General features: G+C 39.5%; 1 protein-coding gene across 1 annotated transcript in view; it reads left to right on the plus strand.

Annotated features, from left to right (window-relative positions):
* LOC150076221 (uncharacterized) overlaps nucleotides 1-17517 on the plus strand; it is a 153418-nt gene that overhangs the window by 115461 nt on the left and 20440 nt on the right. The window contains exon 5 of the mRNA XM_090387289.1: nucleotides 8139-8309. Within this exon, the coding sequence (XP_090243415.1) occupies nucleotides 8139-8309 (171 nt within the window). The remainder of the gene's footprint in view (nucleotides 1-8138; nucleotides 8310-17517) is intronic.

Below are 17517 nucleotides of genomic sequence, written 5' to 3' on the forward strand. Positions count from 1 at the left end.
AGTTTGACTTCAGCCAGCAGGTGATTGATTGTTGGAACTGGGATTTATTCAGCCCATCTGTTGTGGTGGAACTGGAATTTATTCGGCCCATCTGTTGTGGTGGAACTGGATGGGTTGAATATAAACAAATACATTAAGTTGTACAAATCAGATCATAATGTACATTATGAGGAGACGAAAGAAGATATTTGTTGACATTAGACTTAAATTTTTGTAGACTATAATTTTCAGGAAATACATATCAAGGAAGCTTGTTCCAGAAAACAGCAGTTGAATGATTAAACGAGGAAGATGAAAAGTTGGTTCTGTGAGTTTGAAGTTGGACAATAAATGGATTATGGCTGATGGCGACACGTGTTCGGACTATTTTGAAAGAGAGAGAGCAGGAATTATAGAAGCCAATTCAGAAGAACAGAGCCCATGGAAGTATCTGTAGAAAAGGCATGCAGCAGAAACAGTACATCTATGAGACAGAGAGTGGAGAAATTCTGTTAGAGAGGAGTCATTAATTAGCCTAACTGCCCTCTTCTGAATGGAATCTAGAAGCCCTGAGAGAGGTTTTTGGGGCACCGCCCCAGATGTGGGAACAATATTCCATGGTAGGGCGAATTTGTCATTTATACAGTGAACAGCTGTTTGGAAGAAAAGTAATGCTGAGAGCGAAAGAGAAACCAAGTTTCTTAGATGCAGAGGAAGCAATATTTGTAATATGCTTGTGCCAAGAAAGAGAGATTAGATGTCAGGGTAATCCCCAAAAGAGATATATCATTTTGCCTAGAAATCAGAGGGTCATGAAAGATAAGCATAAGAGTAGAAGAATTCTTTTTGTGAGATATACGACAAGACCGAGTTTTAGATGGGTTGAAATCTACTAGGTTGTCTCTGCCCCACTGGAGAAGTACATGGAGTTCGGCATTTAAGGAATTGGTAGTGGATATTCGAGAAGTTGAAGCCGATTGAGTAGGGCAAGATTTTTCAAAATGGAAAGTGGAATTCAGTGTACTCTCATCGGCAAAACTATGCAGAGGATTTCCGGTCAGTGGAAGAAGGTCATTAATATACAAGAGGAAAGAGTGGGGGAAAGAACTAAACCTTGGAGGACACCAGCATTAGTGGAGAAGTTAGAAGACAGAGAGCCATCTACTATCAACTACATGACAATGCTGAAAAAAAAGCTGAGTTTGAGTTGAATTTGAAAGTGTCTGCAATTCGGCCCTGGAGAGATTGTGCAAGGCTCGAGGGGTAGAATTTTCCTCAGCCTGGTCTGTGCTTGTTAATAGGAGAGACTGCTTCTGCAGGGATGGAATGCACTTAAATAGAAACGGTGCAAGAATATTTGCTGATGCTATCAAGACAGAGTTAGCTGGGTCCGAAAACTGCTAGCTTGGTCTAATAGATTAACAGTAATACAAGGAGTAATAGATTAACAGTAGCCGACCGGGCTAGCCGAGTGGGTAAAGTACCTGCCCGGCATCCCAAAGGTCGCGGGTTCGATTCCCGCCTCGGGCTTGGATCAAAGTACTGCAAAAACCTTGGGAGGTGCAATATGGCCACAGAAGCCGATGCGCCAACAACTACCAAATCAAAAAAAAAAAAAAAAAAAAAAAGATTAACAGTAGCTGCTGGCAGAGGTAAAAGTGATTCTTGAATTACTTCTATTGAAATGCAATTGAGCAGCAGCCTCAAAAGGAAGGCAATGAGAATTTACAGGACTGCTGGGAATGATAGTGGAACAAGTAAATGCATGAGCTGTGTTAGGGTAACTAAGAGTAGAAACAGGTGCATGTACACCGATGCTAGGAGTATAGTTAATAAATTCGAGGAGCTGGAAGTGCTAGTCAAGACATCAAAGGCAGATATTGTTGGGATGTCAGAGACATGGTGTCACACAGACATAAGCAGTGCAGAACTGGAATTTCGGGAGTACAATGTGTACAGAAAGGATACACAGGACAGAAAGGGAGGAGGGGTTGTGCTGTTAGTTAAGAAACACATAAAATCTAAGGAAGTGCATCCAGTTGATGTTGGTGGACAATGCAAAGTTGAGTCTGTTTGGTGTGACATAAGCACTGGGAAAGGAAAAATGAGAGTAGGTGTGTGTTATAGGCCCAATGAATCTGATGAGTATAATGAGCAATTGTGCAGAGAAATAGAATGGGCCAGTAAATTAGAGTGTCATATAATGGAGGATTTTAATTTTCTGGATATTGACTGGAATTTGTGGGTTGGTTACTCGCACACTAGCAATGCTTTTGCGGATTTATTGGATGATTGTTTTCTACAGCAGCATGTTCGGGAGGCAACTAGAGAGAGTAATACTCTTGATCTGATTATCAGTAATGATTCTTCATGCATCAAGAATCTGCAGATAAAGGAACCACCAGGTGGCATTGATCACAGTGTGCTGAAGTGGGATTTACTCACAGAGGTAACTACCATCAAGATTAAAGAGAAAGAGTTTAACTTTCGTAAAGGTGACTACGGTGGTCTGAGACAGTATTTAAATTCTATAGGATGGAACCAACTAATGATGTTACCAACAGCAAATTCAAAATGGAAAGCATTCAAAGAATCAATCTTGGAAGCTACTAGGCTTTTCATGGTAGTAGTAGAGGCATGTGATGCAAGAAAGCAAGTGTATGAGCTTATGCAGCATCAGCCAAAAAAAAAAATCACACCATTCCCTCCAAATGCCTGTCAAGTTATTCCTTTAATTTATTTAACCTATTAACTTCCACAACGACAGATCGAAGTTTGTTCCAGCAATTAACCACCCGCTGGCTAAAGGCATTCCACACATTTATTCTGCATCAGTCTTTTCTTAATTTGAATTTATGCCCCCTTAGTTTGGTAATCTGAACAGAAGTGGAAGGACCCCATCAGAATTCAGTGTGCTCATCTCGTTCAAGGTCTTATACACATCAATCAGATCACCGCGCAGGTGCCTAGTCTCCAGCCACTGCAATTTGTTGAACTTAAGCCTCTTTTGGTAAGAGGATCCCTTCATTATCCCTCACCAATCTTGTTGCCGTTCTCTGTACACACTCAAGCAAATCTATATCCTTCCTAAAATGAGGCCTCCAGATCTGTACACAGTACTCAAGGCATGGCCTGACCGTTGCCTTTTACAGAGGGACAATCACCTCCTTTTCCCTGCTAGCAAAATTATTATATATCATTGACAAAACCCCATGACCTGCCCTGGCAGCCTGTCTGCATTGCTTGGAAAACTTCATATCGGACTGCACAATTACTCCCAAGTCTTTTTCATTTTCTACCACTGTAAGTGTAGTACCACACAGTTGGTATGTTTCTCTGGGGTTACTTCTACCCATATGCAGTACTTTACATTTGTCTAGGTTAAACTTCAGTTGCCACTTTTTAGCCCATCTGCCCAAATTATCTAGATCCTGTTACAGTAGCACACTGCCATTACTGTCATTAACAACTCTGCCAACCTTTGTATCATCTGCAAACTTTGACACTAAGCCTGATATACCTTTATGAATATCATTGATAAATATACAAAACAACGGTGGACCCAACACCAAACCCTGTGGGACTGCACTAATAACGTCAGTCCACGAAGAGCAGCACCCATTGATTACCACCCTCTGTCTTCTCCCACTCAACAATCCTTTTATCCATTGTAGCAACTTACCCTTAATACCATTCAGCTCCAATTTGTACAATAGTCTTCCATGTGCAACAGTGTCAAAAGCTTTCCTGGAATCCAAATATATGATATCAAAATTATTTTTTTGCATTCAGTTCCTTTGTAACCACATCATAATATCCTATCAAATTTGTCAGACAAGACTTTCAAAGACATACCAACAAAGAAATATTGTTCAATATTTAGGCCTAAATGGATGTCAGATAAACTGATTAGACATGTGACAGAGAAGAAAATTGCATAGGATACATATAAATTAACATTTTACAAACAAGGTTAGGCAGGCGAAGGCAGATTATGAGAAATCTTTGACAAAGGATGCAAAGGTAAACAGCAAAGAGTTCTTGACTTATGTAAACTCTAGAAGGAAAGGGATGAATCAGATTGGCCTGCTTGATATCGATGGTTCAACTGTCGATGGTCCTGCTCAGGTAGCTAACAAACTAAATGAATATTTTGCATCGACATTCACGCATGATGAGTTATTCAGCGAGGAGAATGACAGAGGTGTATTCAACTGTGGCGTGAGCTATATAATCTTGTAATAACTGAGAGTAAAGTGGAGGAGAAATTGTTGAAGATAAACACAAGAAAGGCACCTGGGGTGAACCGAATCTATCCAGTTATATTAAAGGAGGTGGCAAAGCAAGTAAGCAAACTCTTAGCCATATTTATGAGAGCTTCCCTGGACTCAGGGAGGTACCCATGGACTGGAGATGTGGAAATGTGACCCCAATCCACAAAGGAAGATCAAAGGGAGACACAGGTAATTACAGACCTGTTAGTTTAACTTCTGTTCCAGGGAAATTAATGGAGGAACTGGTTAAAGAAGCATTGCAGGATCATCTAGACAAGACTTCAGTTAAAGCTCGGACACAGCATGGGTTTGTTAAGGGGAAGTCTTGTCTGACTCATTTGATTGGATACTATGATGTAGTCACAAAGGAACTGGATGCAAAGAATAACTTTGATATCATATATTTGGATCTTGGAAAAGTCTTTGATACTGTTTCACCTGGAAGACTGCTGCACAAATTGGAGCAGTGTGGCATTGGAGGGAAATTGCTGCTATGGATAAAGGGATGGTAGAAGTCAGAGATTGTGGTATATAGTGATGATGGTATATCAGGCTTAATGTGCAAGTTTGCAGACAATACGAGGATTGACAGGGTTGTTAAGGACACTAATGACAGTACGCTGCTGCGACAGGGAGTAATTGTGCAGGCAGTATATGAAGTTTTCTGAGCAGTACAGATGGTCTGCAAGAGCATCTCATGATGTCTTGTCAATGATATACAGAATTTTTCTAGCAGGGATAAGGAGGTGATTATCCCCATGTATAAGGCAATAGTCAGACCACACCTTGATGAGTACTGTATACGGGTCTGGAGGCCTCATTTTAAGAAGGATATAGAGCTGTTGGAACGAGTACAGAGAAGTGCAACAAGATTAGTGAATTTAACAAAGGGTTGCTTAACAAAGATTAGTGAATTTAACAATTTAACAAAGGGTTGAATTTAACAATACTTAAGCCTTTCTTCTTACGAAGAAAGGCTTAAGTATTGCAAATGACAGTGTCTGGAGACTAGGCACCTGCGAGGTGATCTGATTGAGGTGTATAAAGCCTTGAATGGTTTGAGCATGGTTAATGCTGATGGGATTCTTCTTCTTGCTCGGAATAATCGCCTGAGAGGGCATAAATTCAAATTGAAGAAAGACGGTTGTAGGATAGATGTGCGGAAGTTTGCCTATAGCCAGCGGGTGGTTGATTGCTGGAAAAACTTCCATCTGTCATTGTAGAAGTTGATAGCTTAAATAGATTCAAGGCAGAACTTGACAAACATTTGGAGCGAGTGGATGGGTGAAATAAGGGATTTTTTTTTTTTTTTTTGTTTTGGCTGATGCTATATAAACTTGCTCTCTTGATTCATGTGCCTTTGCTAATGTTAATCATCCTCAGTGAGCGATCAGAGAGAAAACTGGATAGCCAATTACAAAAAACAGTCGGCAAACCATAAGATGGAAGCTTGTTTAGAAGACCTTTTTGCCAAACATGATCGAAAGCCTTTGAGATATCAAGAGCAACTGCTTGTGTTTCACCAAACTTTTCCATTGAATTAGGCCATAAATAGGTTACATAAGCCAAAATATCTAACAGTGGATCGAAACTGATGGAATCCATAGTGGCGATCAATGATCAGACCGAAAGATTTTAGTTAGTTTAAGATTTGGCGGTTAATTGATTTCTGTATTACTTTAGAAAGAGTAGAAGTTATTGCAATGGGACGATAATTGGAAGGGACGAACTTGTCACCCGTTTTAGGAACTGGCTGGATATGTGCAAATTTCCAAGCAAAAGGAAAAACACCTTTGGAATTAGGAAGTGAAAAAGGGAGCAAAGAACAGGAGTAAGTTCAGGAGCACAGGTTTTGAGAACAAGTAGAGAAATACCATCAAGACCTGGAGCTTTCTTAGCATCGAGATTCTTCAAAATCCTTCTGACATCCTTTGGCGGAAGACCACAGGAGGCATTGAATGGAGCATGGTGGGTGGTGTTTTACCAAGATCATGAATACATGAGTTGGAAGAAAAATGGGATGCTAGCAGAACAGCTTTTTCCTTGGCTGAAGTGACAACAGAACCATCTGGTTTTGACAAAGATGGGAGGAGATATGAGCAAAAGTTGCAGCCAATAGCTTTTGCAAGAGACCAGAATGTTCGGTTATGATTAGGGCAAGAAGCAAGTTTTCTACTCTTAGTCTGTTCAAAATCTACTTTGGACTGATTAATGACTGCTTTACAATTGTTGTGAGCTTTGGTGTAGGCAGAAAATTAAACTGAAGAATTGGAAACAAGCCAATTACGACGTGCAACGTTCTTCTCTTGAAAAGCCTTAGCGCATTTATTGGAAAACCTTGGTTTTCCAATAAATCCAAGGTTTTAGATTAAGGATGAGATTTTAAAGTGGAGTGTGGAATAAAGGATTCCATTCCTACAAGAATAATTTCACTGATACTATCTGAGCAAATGTTGACATCAGATATCATTGAGATTAGAATTGAGACCACATATATTTATGAAATGATCTAGGAAGTGTTTGGAAGGTTTAGATCTTTTCGCAGAGAAGCTTACTCTATTGGTTTGACAATTCATGGTGTATTCAATGGTAAGAAAAAGTGGAGGTGACCTGCTGTATGAAGTAATGAAATTTTTGGATATGGGGTACACATGGTAAGAATATACCCAGATCCTTGACATAACATGACCTTGACAATGCCCTCCCCCTCCCACATGCACACTACTCAGAGTCCCTCCAGTCACTATCCTGCAGAGTAGAGGTAGCATGATTATACACTAGCTGATCCGGAAGCCTCCTTAAGAGTGACCAATAGGTTCGGTCCGGTGTATTAACTAGCGGCCATCCCACAAACACCATTTTAAAGCTGTATCCTCGAAATGTAAGGAAGATTGGATCTTGCCATGATGTTCATCATAACCTCAAGTCATCAGTCATACTGCATGATGAAAGAGATGGGAAAGGCTTGACCAGAACTTAGCTCTGGAGACTAAACGTGGTTTCCTCCACTTCAAGCCTCCAATACGCAAAGAGGTAGTATTGCCTGTTAACAAAGAAGGGCTACATTCCTCCCTGTGGTGTGGGCACCATACCTTGACCCCTGCTTACGTTGGTTTATACCTGGGTGGTCACCCACTGTGTGCTTGTGCATTGAGGTTATACCCAGGATTACTAACAGTCCCACCATCATGAAAGTGCAAGTAGAGGATTTGGCTGTCACAGACCATCCAGACTTCGCTGAAATTGGGTCTACTTGACTTGAATGTCAGTTCCATCAGTATTTTAGTCTCCAAGGTAGGAAGTGCAGCTTGTCTGGCATATCTGAGAGAATGTCTATGACAACCTCAAGGACCATCTGTGTCATCTATTCTGACACTGTGGAAAACCTTGCAGGCAGAATGGTACCGATCCTTGTGGATGTCTTTAGACATCTAGTGGAGTTGAATCCTAGGCAAATAGCAGCTAGTATCCTTGTGAACAGTGGCCAACACAGTATTAGGTAGGTAGTCAAAATTCTGTAATCACTCAGTGTATATATAACCATATCATGGGGCGCCTCCGTAGCCAGGTGGGAAGGAGCAGCAGTGCGTAGCACACGCTTCTTGATTAGACCGGGGTTCGAGCCCGTCACCACCAAATACGGAGGATGCGGAAAGGTCAGGGAATGACCACCGCATATTCCCGGAGCAATATGGCCTTAGTTGCTAATGCTCCTAAAAAAAAAAAAAACAGACCATATCATGTCTTAATTTGTTATAAGATTATATATATAAAATTTATATTATTATAAAAAACATTTTTATGTGATGATATTTTATTTTGTTTGTTTAGAACTCACTTTGAAATATTTTCATATTTTGATATTAGTTTGTCTTCATCTTATAGGGGAGGAATGAATGAATTACGTAATCTGCAGTACTTGCCTCGATCTGTGGAACCTAGGGAATTTATGTTTGAAGATAGGACCAAATGCCATGCAGATCATGTTGGACAGGGTTTTGATCGCCTAACAACTGCAGCTGTTGGTGTATTAAAAGCAGTTCACTGTGGACAAGAGTAAGAGAGTTTTATTTATTGTTTTTTCCACTTGTTGCCTAATTGCTGTGCATTATTTTTAAAATCCATTTTAAAAATTGCAATTATATTAAATCAGTATAGTTCCTTTTCTGAGACCTATAATTGTGCGTGCATGTGTGTGTGTGTGTGTGGTAATGCAATAACATAAAATGTATGAGTCAAAAGTTGGCCCATTTCAAATAAATTCCCCAAGTATTAATATAAAAAGAAAGAAGTAAACTTTTAGACTGCACCGGGTTTACCAAATCCACTGATAATCTCTATAATGGGCATGCACATCTCAGTTTTAAAACTGCAACAGTAAAAAATTTTAATTAGCTTTGCGGGTATGCTGTGGTGTTAGAAATTTTTTTTTTTTATGTATTTTTTGCTAAAAATACAGAATAAGAAAAGTCTGACTAAAAGAAAGTTTTCTCATGTCTAGGTAGCAATTAATTTAAATCTATATTCTCTAATTTGTGTTATGGCAAGAAAGATCTATGCCTGTCTTTAGTTTATTTAATAGTAGGAGGGGGGAATTACTTTTTTTTGATAATCTGGTTACCAAACTGATATATGATTTCCAGAATTTGCATTACACAAAATTAGAAACTCTTCCTGGAAATGAAATTTTTGTTTTTTCCCCAGTAATCAACACAGTTGCTCCTCTTTGTATCCTTTCTTGCAGATTCACACACATCCCAAGATGGGGTTTTCACACCTATATCCAGTACTCAAGTTGTGATCTCACCATTGCTTTACACACTGGAATAATTACTTCTTTTTCTGTATTAATATAGTTCCTGTATATTGTTAATATAACCTCATGCAGTGCTCTCCCAAACCTTCATCTGTCTCAAGTTTGTCACCTTCTAAATGAGAAATTATTGATGGATGCTGTTAGCGGTGCTCAGAACACTTTTCTTCTTTGACTACCTTAACATCAAAGTGGAGGACAAATTGTTGAAGTTAAACATAAGAAAGGCATCTTGGGTGGATGGGATCTATCCAGTTAAATTAAGGTGCCTCCGTAGCCAGGTGGACAGGAGCAGTAGTGCGTAGCACGTGCTTCTTGATTAGACCGGGGCTCGAGCCTGTGACCACCAAATACGGAGGATGTGGAAAGGTCAGGGAATGACCACCGGATATCTCAGGAGCAATATGGCCTTAGTTGCTAATGCTCCTAAAAACCAAATAACAGAACAACAGTTAAATTAAAGGAGGTAGCGGCAAAGTCCCTGAGTCCAAGGATGACTCAGGGGAGCTCTCCACGTACTGAAGATGTGCCAATGTATCCCCAGTTCACAAAGGGGATTGAAGGGTGACATGAGTAATTACAGACCAATTAGTTAACTTCTGTTCTAGGTAAATTAATGGAGTCGCCGGTTAAAGATGCAGTGCGGAATCATCTAAACAAGACTGCAGCAATAATTCAGACACAGCATGGGTTTGTTAAGGGAAAGTCTTGTCTGACAAATTTGATTGGATATTATGATGTGGACAAAAAGGAACTGGATGAAAAAATAATTTTGATATCATATACTTGGATTTCAGGAAACCTTTTATCACTGTTGTGCATAAAGACTACTGTACAGATTTGAGCAGAATGGTATTAAGAGTAAGTTGCTACAATGGATAAAAGGGTGGTGGATTGGGAGAAGACAGAGGGTGCTGCTCTTTGTGGACTTATGTTATTAGTGGAGTTCCACAGGGTTTGGTGTTGGGCCCACTGTTGTTTTGTATATTTATCAATGATATTAATGAAGGTATATCAGGCTTAATGTCGAAGTTTGCAGATGATACAAAGGTTGCCAGGATTGTTAATGACAGTAATGGAAGTGTGCTACTGCAGCAGGATCTAGATAAGTTGGGAAAATGGGCTGAGAAGTGGCAACTGAAGTTTAACATTGACAAATGCAAAGTACTGCATGTAGGTAGAAGTAACCCCAGAGGAACATACCAACTGTGTGGTACTACACTTAGAGTGGTAGAAAATGAAAAGGCCTGGGAGTAATTGTGTAATCAGATATGAAGTTTTCTGAGCAATGCAGACAGGCTGCAAGTGCATGTCATGGGGTTTTGTCAATGATATACAGGAATTTTGCTAGTAGGGAAAAGGAGGTGATTATCACTATGTATAAGGCAATGGTCAGGCCACGCCTTGAGTACTGTGTACAGGTCTGGATGCCTCATTTTAGGAAGGATGTAGAGTTGCTTGAGCGTGTACAGAGAAGGACAACAAGATTGGTGAAGGGGAATGAGGGGATCCTCTTACCAAAGAGGCTGAAGTTCTGCAAATTGCAATGGCTGGAGACTAGGCACCTGTGAGGTGATCTGATTGAGATGTATAAGGCTTTGAATGGGTTGAGCATGTTGAATTCTGATGGGATTCTTGTACTTGCTCAGATTACAAACCTAAAAGGGCATAAATTCAAATTGAGGAAAGATAGTTGTAGAATAGATGTGCGGAAAATTGCCTTTAGCCAGCGGGTGGTTAATTGCTGGAACAAACTTCCATCTGTCATTGTGGAAGCTGATAGGTTAAATAAATTCAAGGAGGAACTGGACAAACATTTAGAGGGAATGGTTGTGTGAATTTTTTTTTTTTTTTGGCTGATGCTACATAAGCTCATTCGCTTGCTTTCTTGCATCACATGCCTCTATTACTATTACTAACTTACAATAGCTTCATCTGTGTGGTTTGTTAGATAGTCAATTGCAAAGATCTTCATGTTTTGTTTTTGTCTTGTGTCTAGCATTAATTCTAATAAACAAAATTATAAAAGCTACTGAGCTTTTTGTTTAAAAATAAGAACACCACCTCCCAAAAGGAAGGGGGGGGAACAAAAGAAAGAAAGAAAAAATAGAAAAATTTACTCATTATCCAATTTAAATATTCTGGCACTTTATTCCATATTTACGTATTCTTCTGGTTTCAGTTGTTTAATGTTTTAAATCTGATAGATATTAATTATTTGCAATGCAGATATATTTAAAGTTGATATAAGTTTTATTACAAAATAAAATTTTTTTTAAAAGGATTACTATTTATTTAATGTCAAGAATTTTATAATCAGCATATTGTATGATTGGCTTAAAGTCATCCTGGCAAATGTTGGCAATTAATGTTCAACAGTAAATGTTTAACTTTTTCTGTTGAATATTAATGCCCTTAAGGTATTAATTGCTTTATATACATTTCCTCCAGTGCAGTCATACATAACTTGCGCATCGTATACTCAGTATTGGAAAATAAAGTCATTGCTGTGAAACTAAACAACACTGTCATTGAATGAGCACCAGTAGTATATGGCTAATATTATACATAGAAGAGGCACACCAGAATGTATTTGCTTCTTAGAAGCATTCTGGAAGTAGGGGGAGATATAAGCAAATGCTGATATTAGAACAGGCATGCCAGAATGTGTTGCTTCTTGGAAAGAAGGGGGATATAAGCAAATGCTTTCCTTTCTCCTGAAACCGTTAAGTGGTGATCATGTTCTGACATCGAATATTGCCATGCTGATACAAATACATTGTCTTTTCAAAGAATTACCACAGTGCAGATAGAGAAGAATTGTTCAGAGTATCACAGTAGACAGATGCGTTCATAGTTTCTTCGATGGCAGCCAGTCAACCAACAAAAAAGAGGTGTATATCATCACACTTCTTTGCAGTGTAATATAAGTAAACTATTGTTTTGGCATATACCACACCCAGGCATGCTGATCTGACCTGTATTGTAGCATGATTCAACTGCATCACATTCTGCCACTACTATCATATTCAATACTTTCATTTGCACCAGGATGAGCAGCAACCTTAACTGCTGGGAGACAGGTTCAACTTACAACCCATACTCAACCACGATAGCCTGTTCTGTTTCTGTGATAGCTGTTGGCCCTACACATATTCCATTTTTGTCAACTGTTTTCTGAGTTTTCTCATTAACCAAAGGTACCTTTGCAATTTCTTCTACCCGTTTCAACTAACGTGCTTTGAGTTTCATTAATGACAGTACCTAATTTGGGATAATTGCCTTATCTTCTGTCTTCCATTAGTATGTGATGTTTTCAACAATTGATTTTGGACATCACACTGTTTTTGTTATTTTCATATTTTATTTTCGTAGAATTTAACAATTTTAAAATGTTCTATTCTGATGGAAAAATTGTTTGAGTCCATTTTACTGAATGATGCAGTATTCAGTTTGAGTAAATTTTGGTCCTGAGTTCTAAGCAGTATTAGTGACCACAGCACCTTTTCATAGTGATTATCTAGTATGAGGGGTATTTGCATATGAAGGGTTTATTTGAAGTGTCTGGCATCATGTTACTTTTCAACACATCCCTTTGGAGTCAATGAAATTTTGGCACTGATGCTGCAGTGCATTGATTCCAGCTGTGAAAAAGTTTTCTGTTTTGGGCGGCCAGGAATACATCCACTGCAGCAGTGATGTCACTATTGATGTGGAAAGGATGCCAGCAGGTATTTTTCAAATTAGGAAATAGGTGAAAGTTCGATTGTGCTAAACCTGGTAAATATGGGGGATGGTCAAAGATTTCAAAATCACACACATGCAATGCAGCCATAGCGATGACGGATTTGTGAGCAGGCACACTATCCTGGTAGAATAAGACTCCTCCGCTGAGTTTTCCATGGTCTTTGATGTTTTCATGAAAATGCCTCAAGATCTGTGTAATATGACTCTTTGACTTTTCTGAAGGTAATCCACTAGCAACATTTGATCAGTTACAAAAACAAATTCCATCACCTTGCCAGCAGAAGGAAAATTGACTTGGCTTTCTTTGGAGGAGGGAAGAAGCGCTGTTTTCACTCTTTGGACTGCTCCTTTGTCTCGGGCTAAAAGTGATAGACGTAATGTGTCCCTGTGACTGTCTGGACTTTCTGAACACAATCTACTAGCAACACCCAACAGCATCCCAAAAAACTGATACCATAAACTTGCCACCAAAAGGAATAGATATGGCTCCTTATTTCTTTTTCTTTTTTTTTTTTTTTTTTTTTTTTTTTTTTTGGAGGGTGTAGAAGAGCTTTGTTTCCACTGTTTGGACTGCTGTTTTTTCTGTGGCTGAAAGTGATAGATCTGTGTCTTATCTGTGGTTACAAACCTTGCCTGGAAATTTGCTGGATCTGCTTGAAAACAATGCAAATGTTCATTTGACTTGACAACCCTTGTGCATTTTTGATCTGCTGTCAACAATTTTGGGACCCATCGTGCTGATACCTTTTTAATAACAAGACCCCTTAACATAGGTTAAGAGTTGCTCAAAATTTTATAGTACACACACATTCAAATGAGATTCTTTTGAATTCCATTTCTATCTAAATTTGGTCCTTGAAGTTGTCACAGGCATTCTCTCGGATATGCCAGACAATCTGTACTTGCTACCTGGTAGTCTAAAACGATGATGGAACTGATATTCGGGTGCCACTCAAGTCAAATGGACCCAATTCGGTGAAGTCCGGATGGTCTGTGACAGACAAATCCTCTGCTTGCATATTCACAGTGGTAGGACTGTTAGTAATCCTGGGTATAACCCCCATGCACAAGCACACTGTGAGTGACCACCCAGGTGTGAACCAACTTAAGCAGGGGTCGAGGTGTGGTGCACACATCACATAGAGGAATGCCACCCCTCTGTTATACCAGGCAATACTAGGTGGTAGATAACTCTCATCAACTGGTGCAATATCACCACTTTGCTTATTGGAGGCTTGAAATGGTGGAACTCATGTTTAGTCTCCAGAGCTAAGTTCAGGTTAATCCTTCCTCATCTCTTCCATCATGCAGTATGACTGATAACTTTTGAGGTTATGATGGACATCATGGCGAGATCCAATTGCCCTTACATTTCAAGGGTACAGCTCTAAAAATGTTTTCCCAGGCCGTCCGCTAATTAGTACACCAGACTGAACCTATTGGTAACTGTTTAGGAGGCTTCCAGATCAGCTGGTGTATAATATTGCTACCTCTAATCTGTCAGATAATGACTGGAGGAAGTCCGAGTAGTATGTATGCGGTGGGCATTGTCGAGGCCACGTTATGTCAAAGATCTGGGTATATTCCTACCATGTGTATGCCATATCCAAAAATTTCATTACTTCATACAGCATGTCCCCCCACTTTTTCTTACTATTGAATACACCATGAATTGTCAAACTAATAGAGTAAGCTTATCTGCGAAAAGGTCTAAACCTCCCAAACACTTTCTAGTTCATTTCACAAATATACGTGGTCTCAATTCTAATCTCAACAATGTCCATTTCCACTTGCAGTCTGCCAAACCCCATGTACTTTTTCTGACAGAATCTCAGTTATCAGTTGATTCAACTACTGCTCATCTCAGATGTCCAAATTATTTGCTGTATGATTCCTTTCGCCTCAAAGGTGGTACTTGTGCATATGTCCGTTCTGATATTCCCTGTCAGAGACTTGGCAATTTGGAATCTCCTCTCTTTGATCTTCTCTGGCTTAAAATCTCCCTACCTCATTGTGTCAAATTCATCTGTTGTCTTTACCATTCTCCCAAATCCACTAATCATTTGGAGCTCTTTGACTTCCTCTCTTTGCAACTTGACTTTCTCCAGTCCAACGTTCCTAACAGTGAGGTAATTTTCCTTGGTGATTTTAATGTTCACAACTCCAGCTGGCTTCCATTTTCTAATCACACCGACCCAGCTGGTCAAGATGCTGAAGCTTTTCCAATTACTAATGACCTTGCACAGCTTGTTCATTTACCTACAAGAATACCAGACAATTCTAACCATACAGTCAACACGCTTGATCTTTTTCTCACAAACAACCCATCAAAGTACACGTTCGAAGTGAGATGTCATTTAGGCACTTCAGATCACAGCTTGGTGATTGTCTCTTTTCCAATGGATCCTTTATATCATGGCTATTCCCAACTTCATGTTGTTTGGCATTACAAGAATGCAAAATGGGATGACCTTTGAAATTTCTTTTCTTCTTTTCCTTGGTCTGACTACTGTTTCAAAACTTCTGATGCCAACGTTTGATCAGATCATGTCAGTGAAATTATTCTTGTAGGAATGGAATCATTTACTCAACACTCCACTTTAAAATCTCATCCTTTATTTAAACCCTGGTTTTCCAATAAATGTGCTAAGGCTGTTCAGGAGAAGAATGTTGCATACCGTAATTGGCTTCTTTCCGATTTTTCATTTTCTGCCTACACCAAAGCTCGCAACTAAAGCAGTTATTAATCAGTTCAAACTAGATTTTGAACAGACTAAGAATAGAAAACATGCTTCTTGGGCTAATGGTAGCCAAGCATTCTGGGCTCTTTCCAAAGCTATTGGCCACAACTTTTGCCCATCTCTGCTCCCTCCTCTGTCAAAACCAGATGGTTCTATTGTCACTTCAGCCAACGATAAAACTGACCTGCTAGCATCCCATTTTTCTTCCAACTCATGTATTAATGATCTTGGTAAAACCCCTTCCACCATTCCCAACACGCACCATTCAATGCCTCCTGTGGTCTTCCGTCAAAAGAATGTCAGAAGGATTTTGACGAATCTTGATGCTAAGGAAGCTCCTGGTCCTGATGGTATTTCTCCACTTGTTCCCAAAACCTGTTCTCCTGAACTTACTCCTGTTCTTTGCTGCCTTTTTTATCTTATTCCAAAAGGTGTTTTTATCATCCCATTGCAATTGCTTCTACTCTTTCTAAAGTAATAGGGAAATCAATTAACCGCCAACTCTTAAACTGCCTAGAAACTTTCCTTCTGATCAGCAATCACCAGTATGGATTCCCTCAGTGTCGATCCACTGGTGATATTTTGGCTTATGTTAATTTTACCCATTTATGGGCAAATTCAATGGAAACGTTTGGTGAAACACAAGCAGTTGCTTGCTCTTGACATCCCAAAGGCTTTCAATAGTGTTTGGCATAAAGGTCTTCTAAACAAGTTTCCATCTTATGGTTTGCCAACTGTTTTTTGTAATTGGTTATGCAGTTTTCTCTCTGATCGCTCACTGAGGGTGATGGTAGATGGCTCTCTGTCTTCTAACTTTTCCACTAATGCTGGTGTCCCCCCAAGGTTCAGTTTTTTTTCCCCCACTCTTTTCCTCTCGTATATTAATTGACCTTCTTCCATTGACTGGAAATCCTATCCATAGTTTTGCCGGTGGTAGCACATTGCATTCCACTCTCCATTTTGAGAAACCTTGTCCTGCTCAATCAGCTTCAACTTCTCGAATATCCGCTACCAATTCCTTAAATGCCGATCCCCAGGGCAAAGACAACTTAGTTGATTTCAATCCTTCTAAAACTCAATCTTGTCTTATTTATATCGCAAAAAGGATTCTTCTGCTCCCATGCTTATCTTTGGTGACACCGATTTCTAGGCAAGTTGATGTATCTTTTTGGGGGTTTACCCTGACTTCTAATCTCTCTCTTGGCACAAGCACATTACAAATATTGCTTCCTCTGCATCTAAAAATTCTTGGTTTTCTCTTTCGCTCTCAGTGTTACCTTTCTTCCAAACAGCTGTTCACTCTGTACAAATTGCAAATCCGCCCTACCATGGAATATTGTTCCCTCTCTCAGGCTTCTAGATCCCATTCAGAAGAGGGCAGTTAGTTTAATTAATGACTCATCTCTAACTGAGTCTCTCCACTCGCTGTCTCGTAGACATACTATTTCTTCTACATGCCTTTTCTATAGATACTTCCATGGGCACTGTTCTTCTGAATTGGCTTCTATAATTCCCGCTTTCTCTTTCAAACAGTCCGAACACATGCCGCCACCAGCCAACATCCATTTACTGTCCAACTTCAAACTCACAGAACCAACTTTTTTCAACTGCTGTTTTCTGGAACAACCTTCCTTCATATGTCTTTCCTGAAAATTACAGTCTACCAAAGTTCAAGTCTAATGTCAACAAATATCTTCTCTCGTCTTCTCAAGCACAGTACTAAGTTCTATAAGTTCTAATACATGTCGTGTTTGTGGTTTTCATTAAAAAAACATTCCTGTACTGTACTCTTTAGCCTTGCCTCCATGATATTTCCTACTGCTGAAGTCAGACTGACAGGTGTGTAGTTCCCTATTTTTGCTTTTAGATTCACCTTAATGGAGTGGTTTTCAACCAGGGTGCCGCAACAACATTCATGGGGTGCCGTGTAATTTGGGTTTAAGTTACTTAAAGTGATTATTAT

The sequence above is a fragment of the Mastigoproctus giganteus genome, chromosome 13 (assembly GCF_048544385.1).
Source record: "Mastigoproctus giganteus isolate SK-2022 chromosome 13, ASM4854438v1, whole genome shotgun sequence".
In the NCBI taxonomy this organism is placed as follows: Eukaryota; Metazoa; Arthropoda; class Arachnida; order Uropygi; family Thelyphonidae; genus Mastigoproctus; species Mastigoproctus giganteus.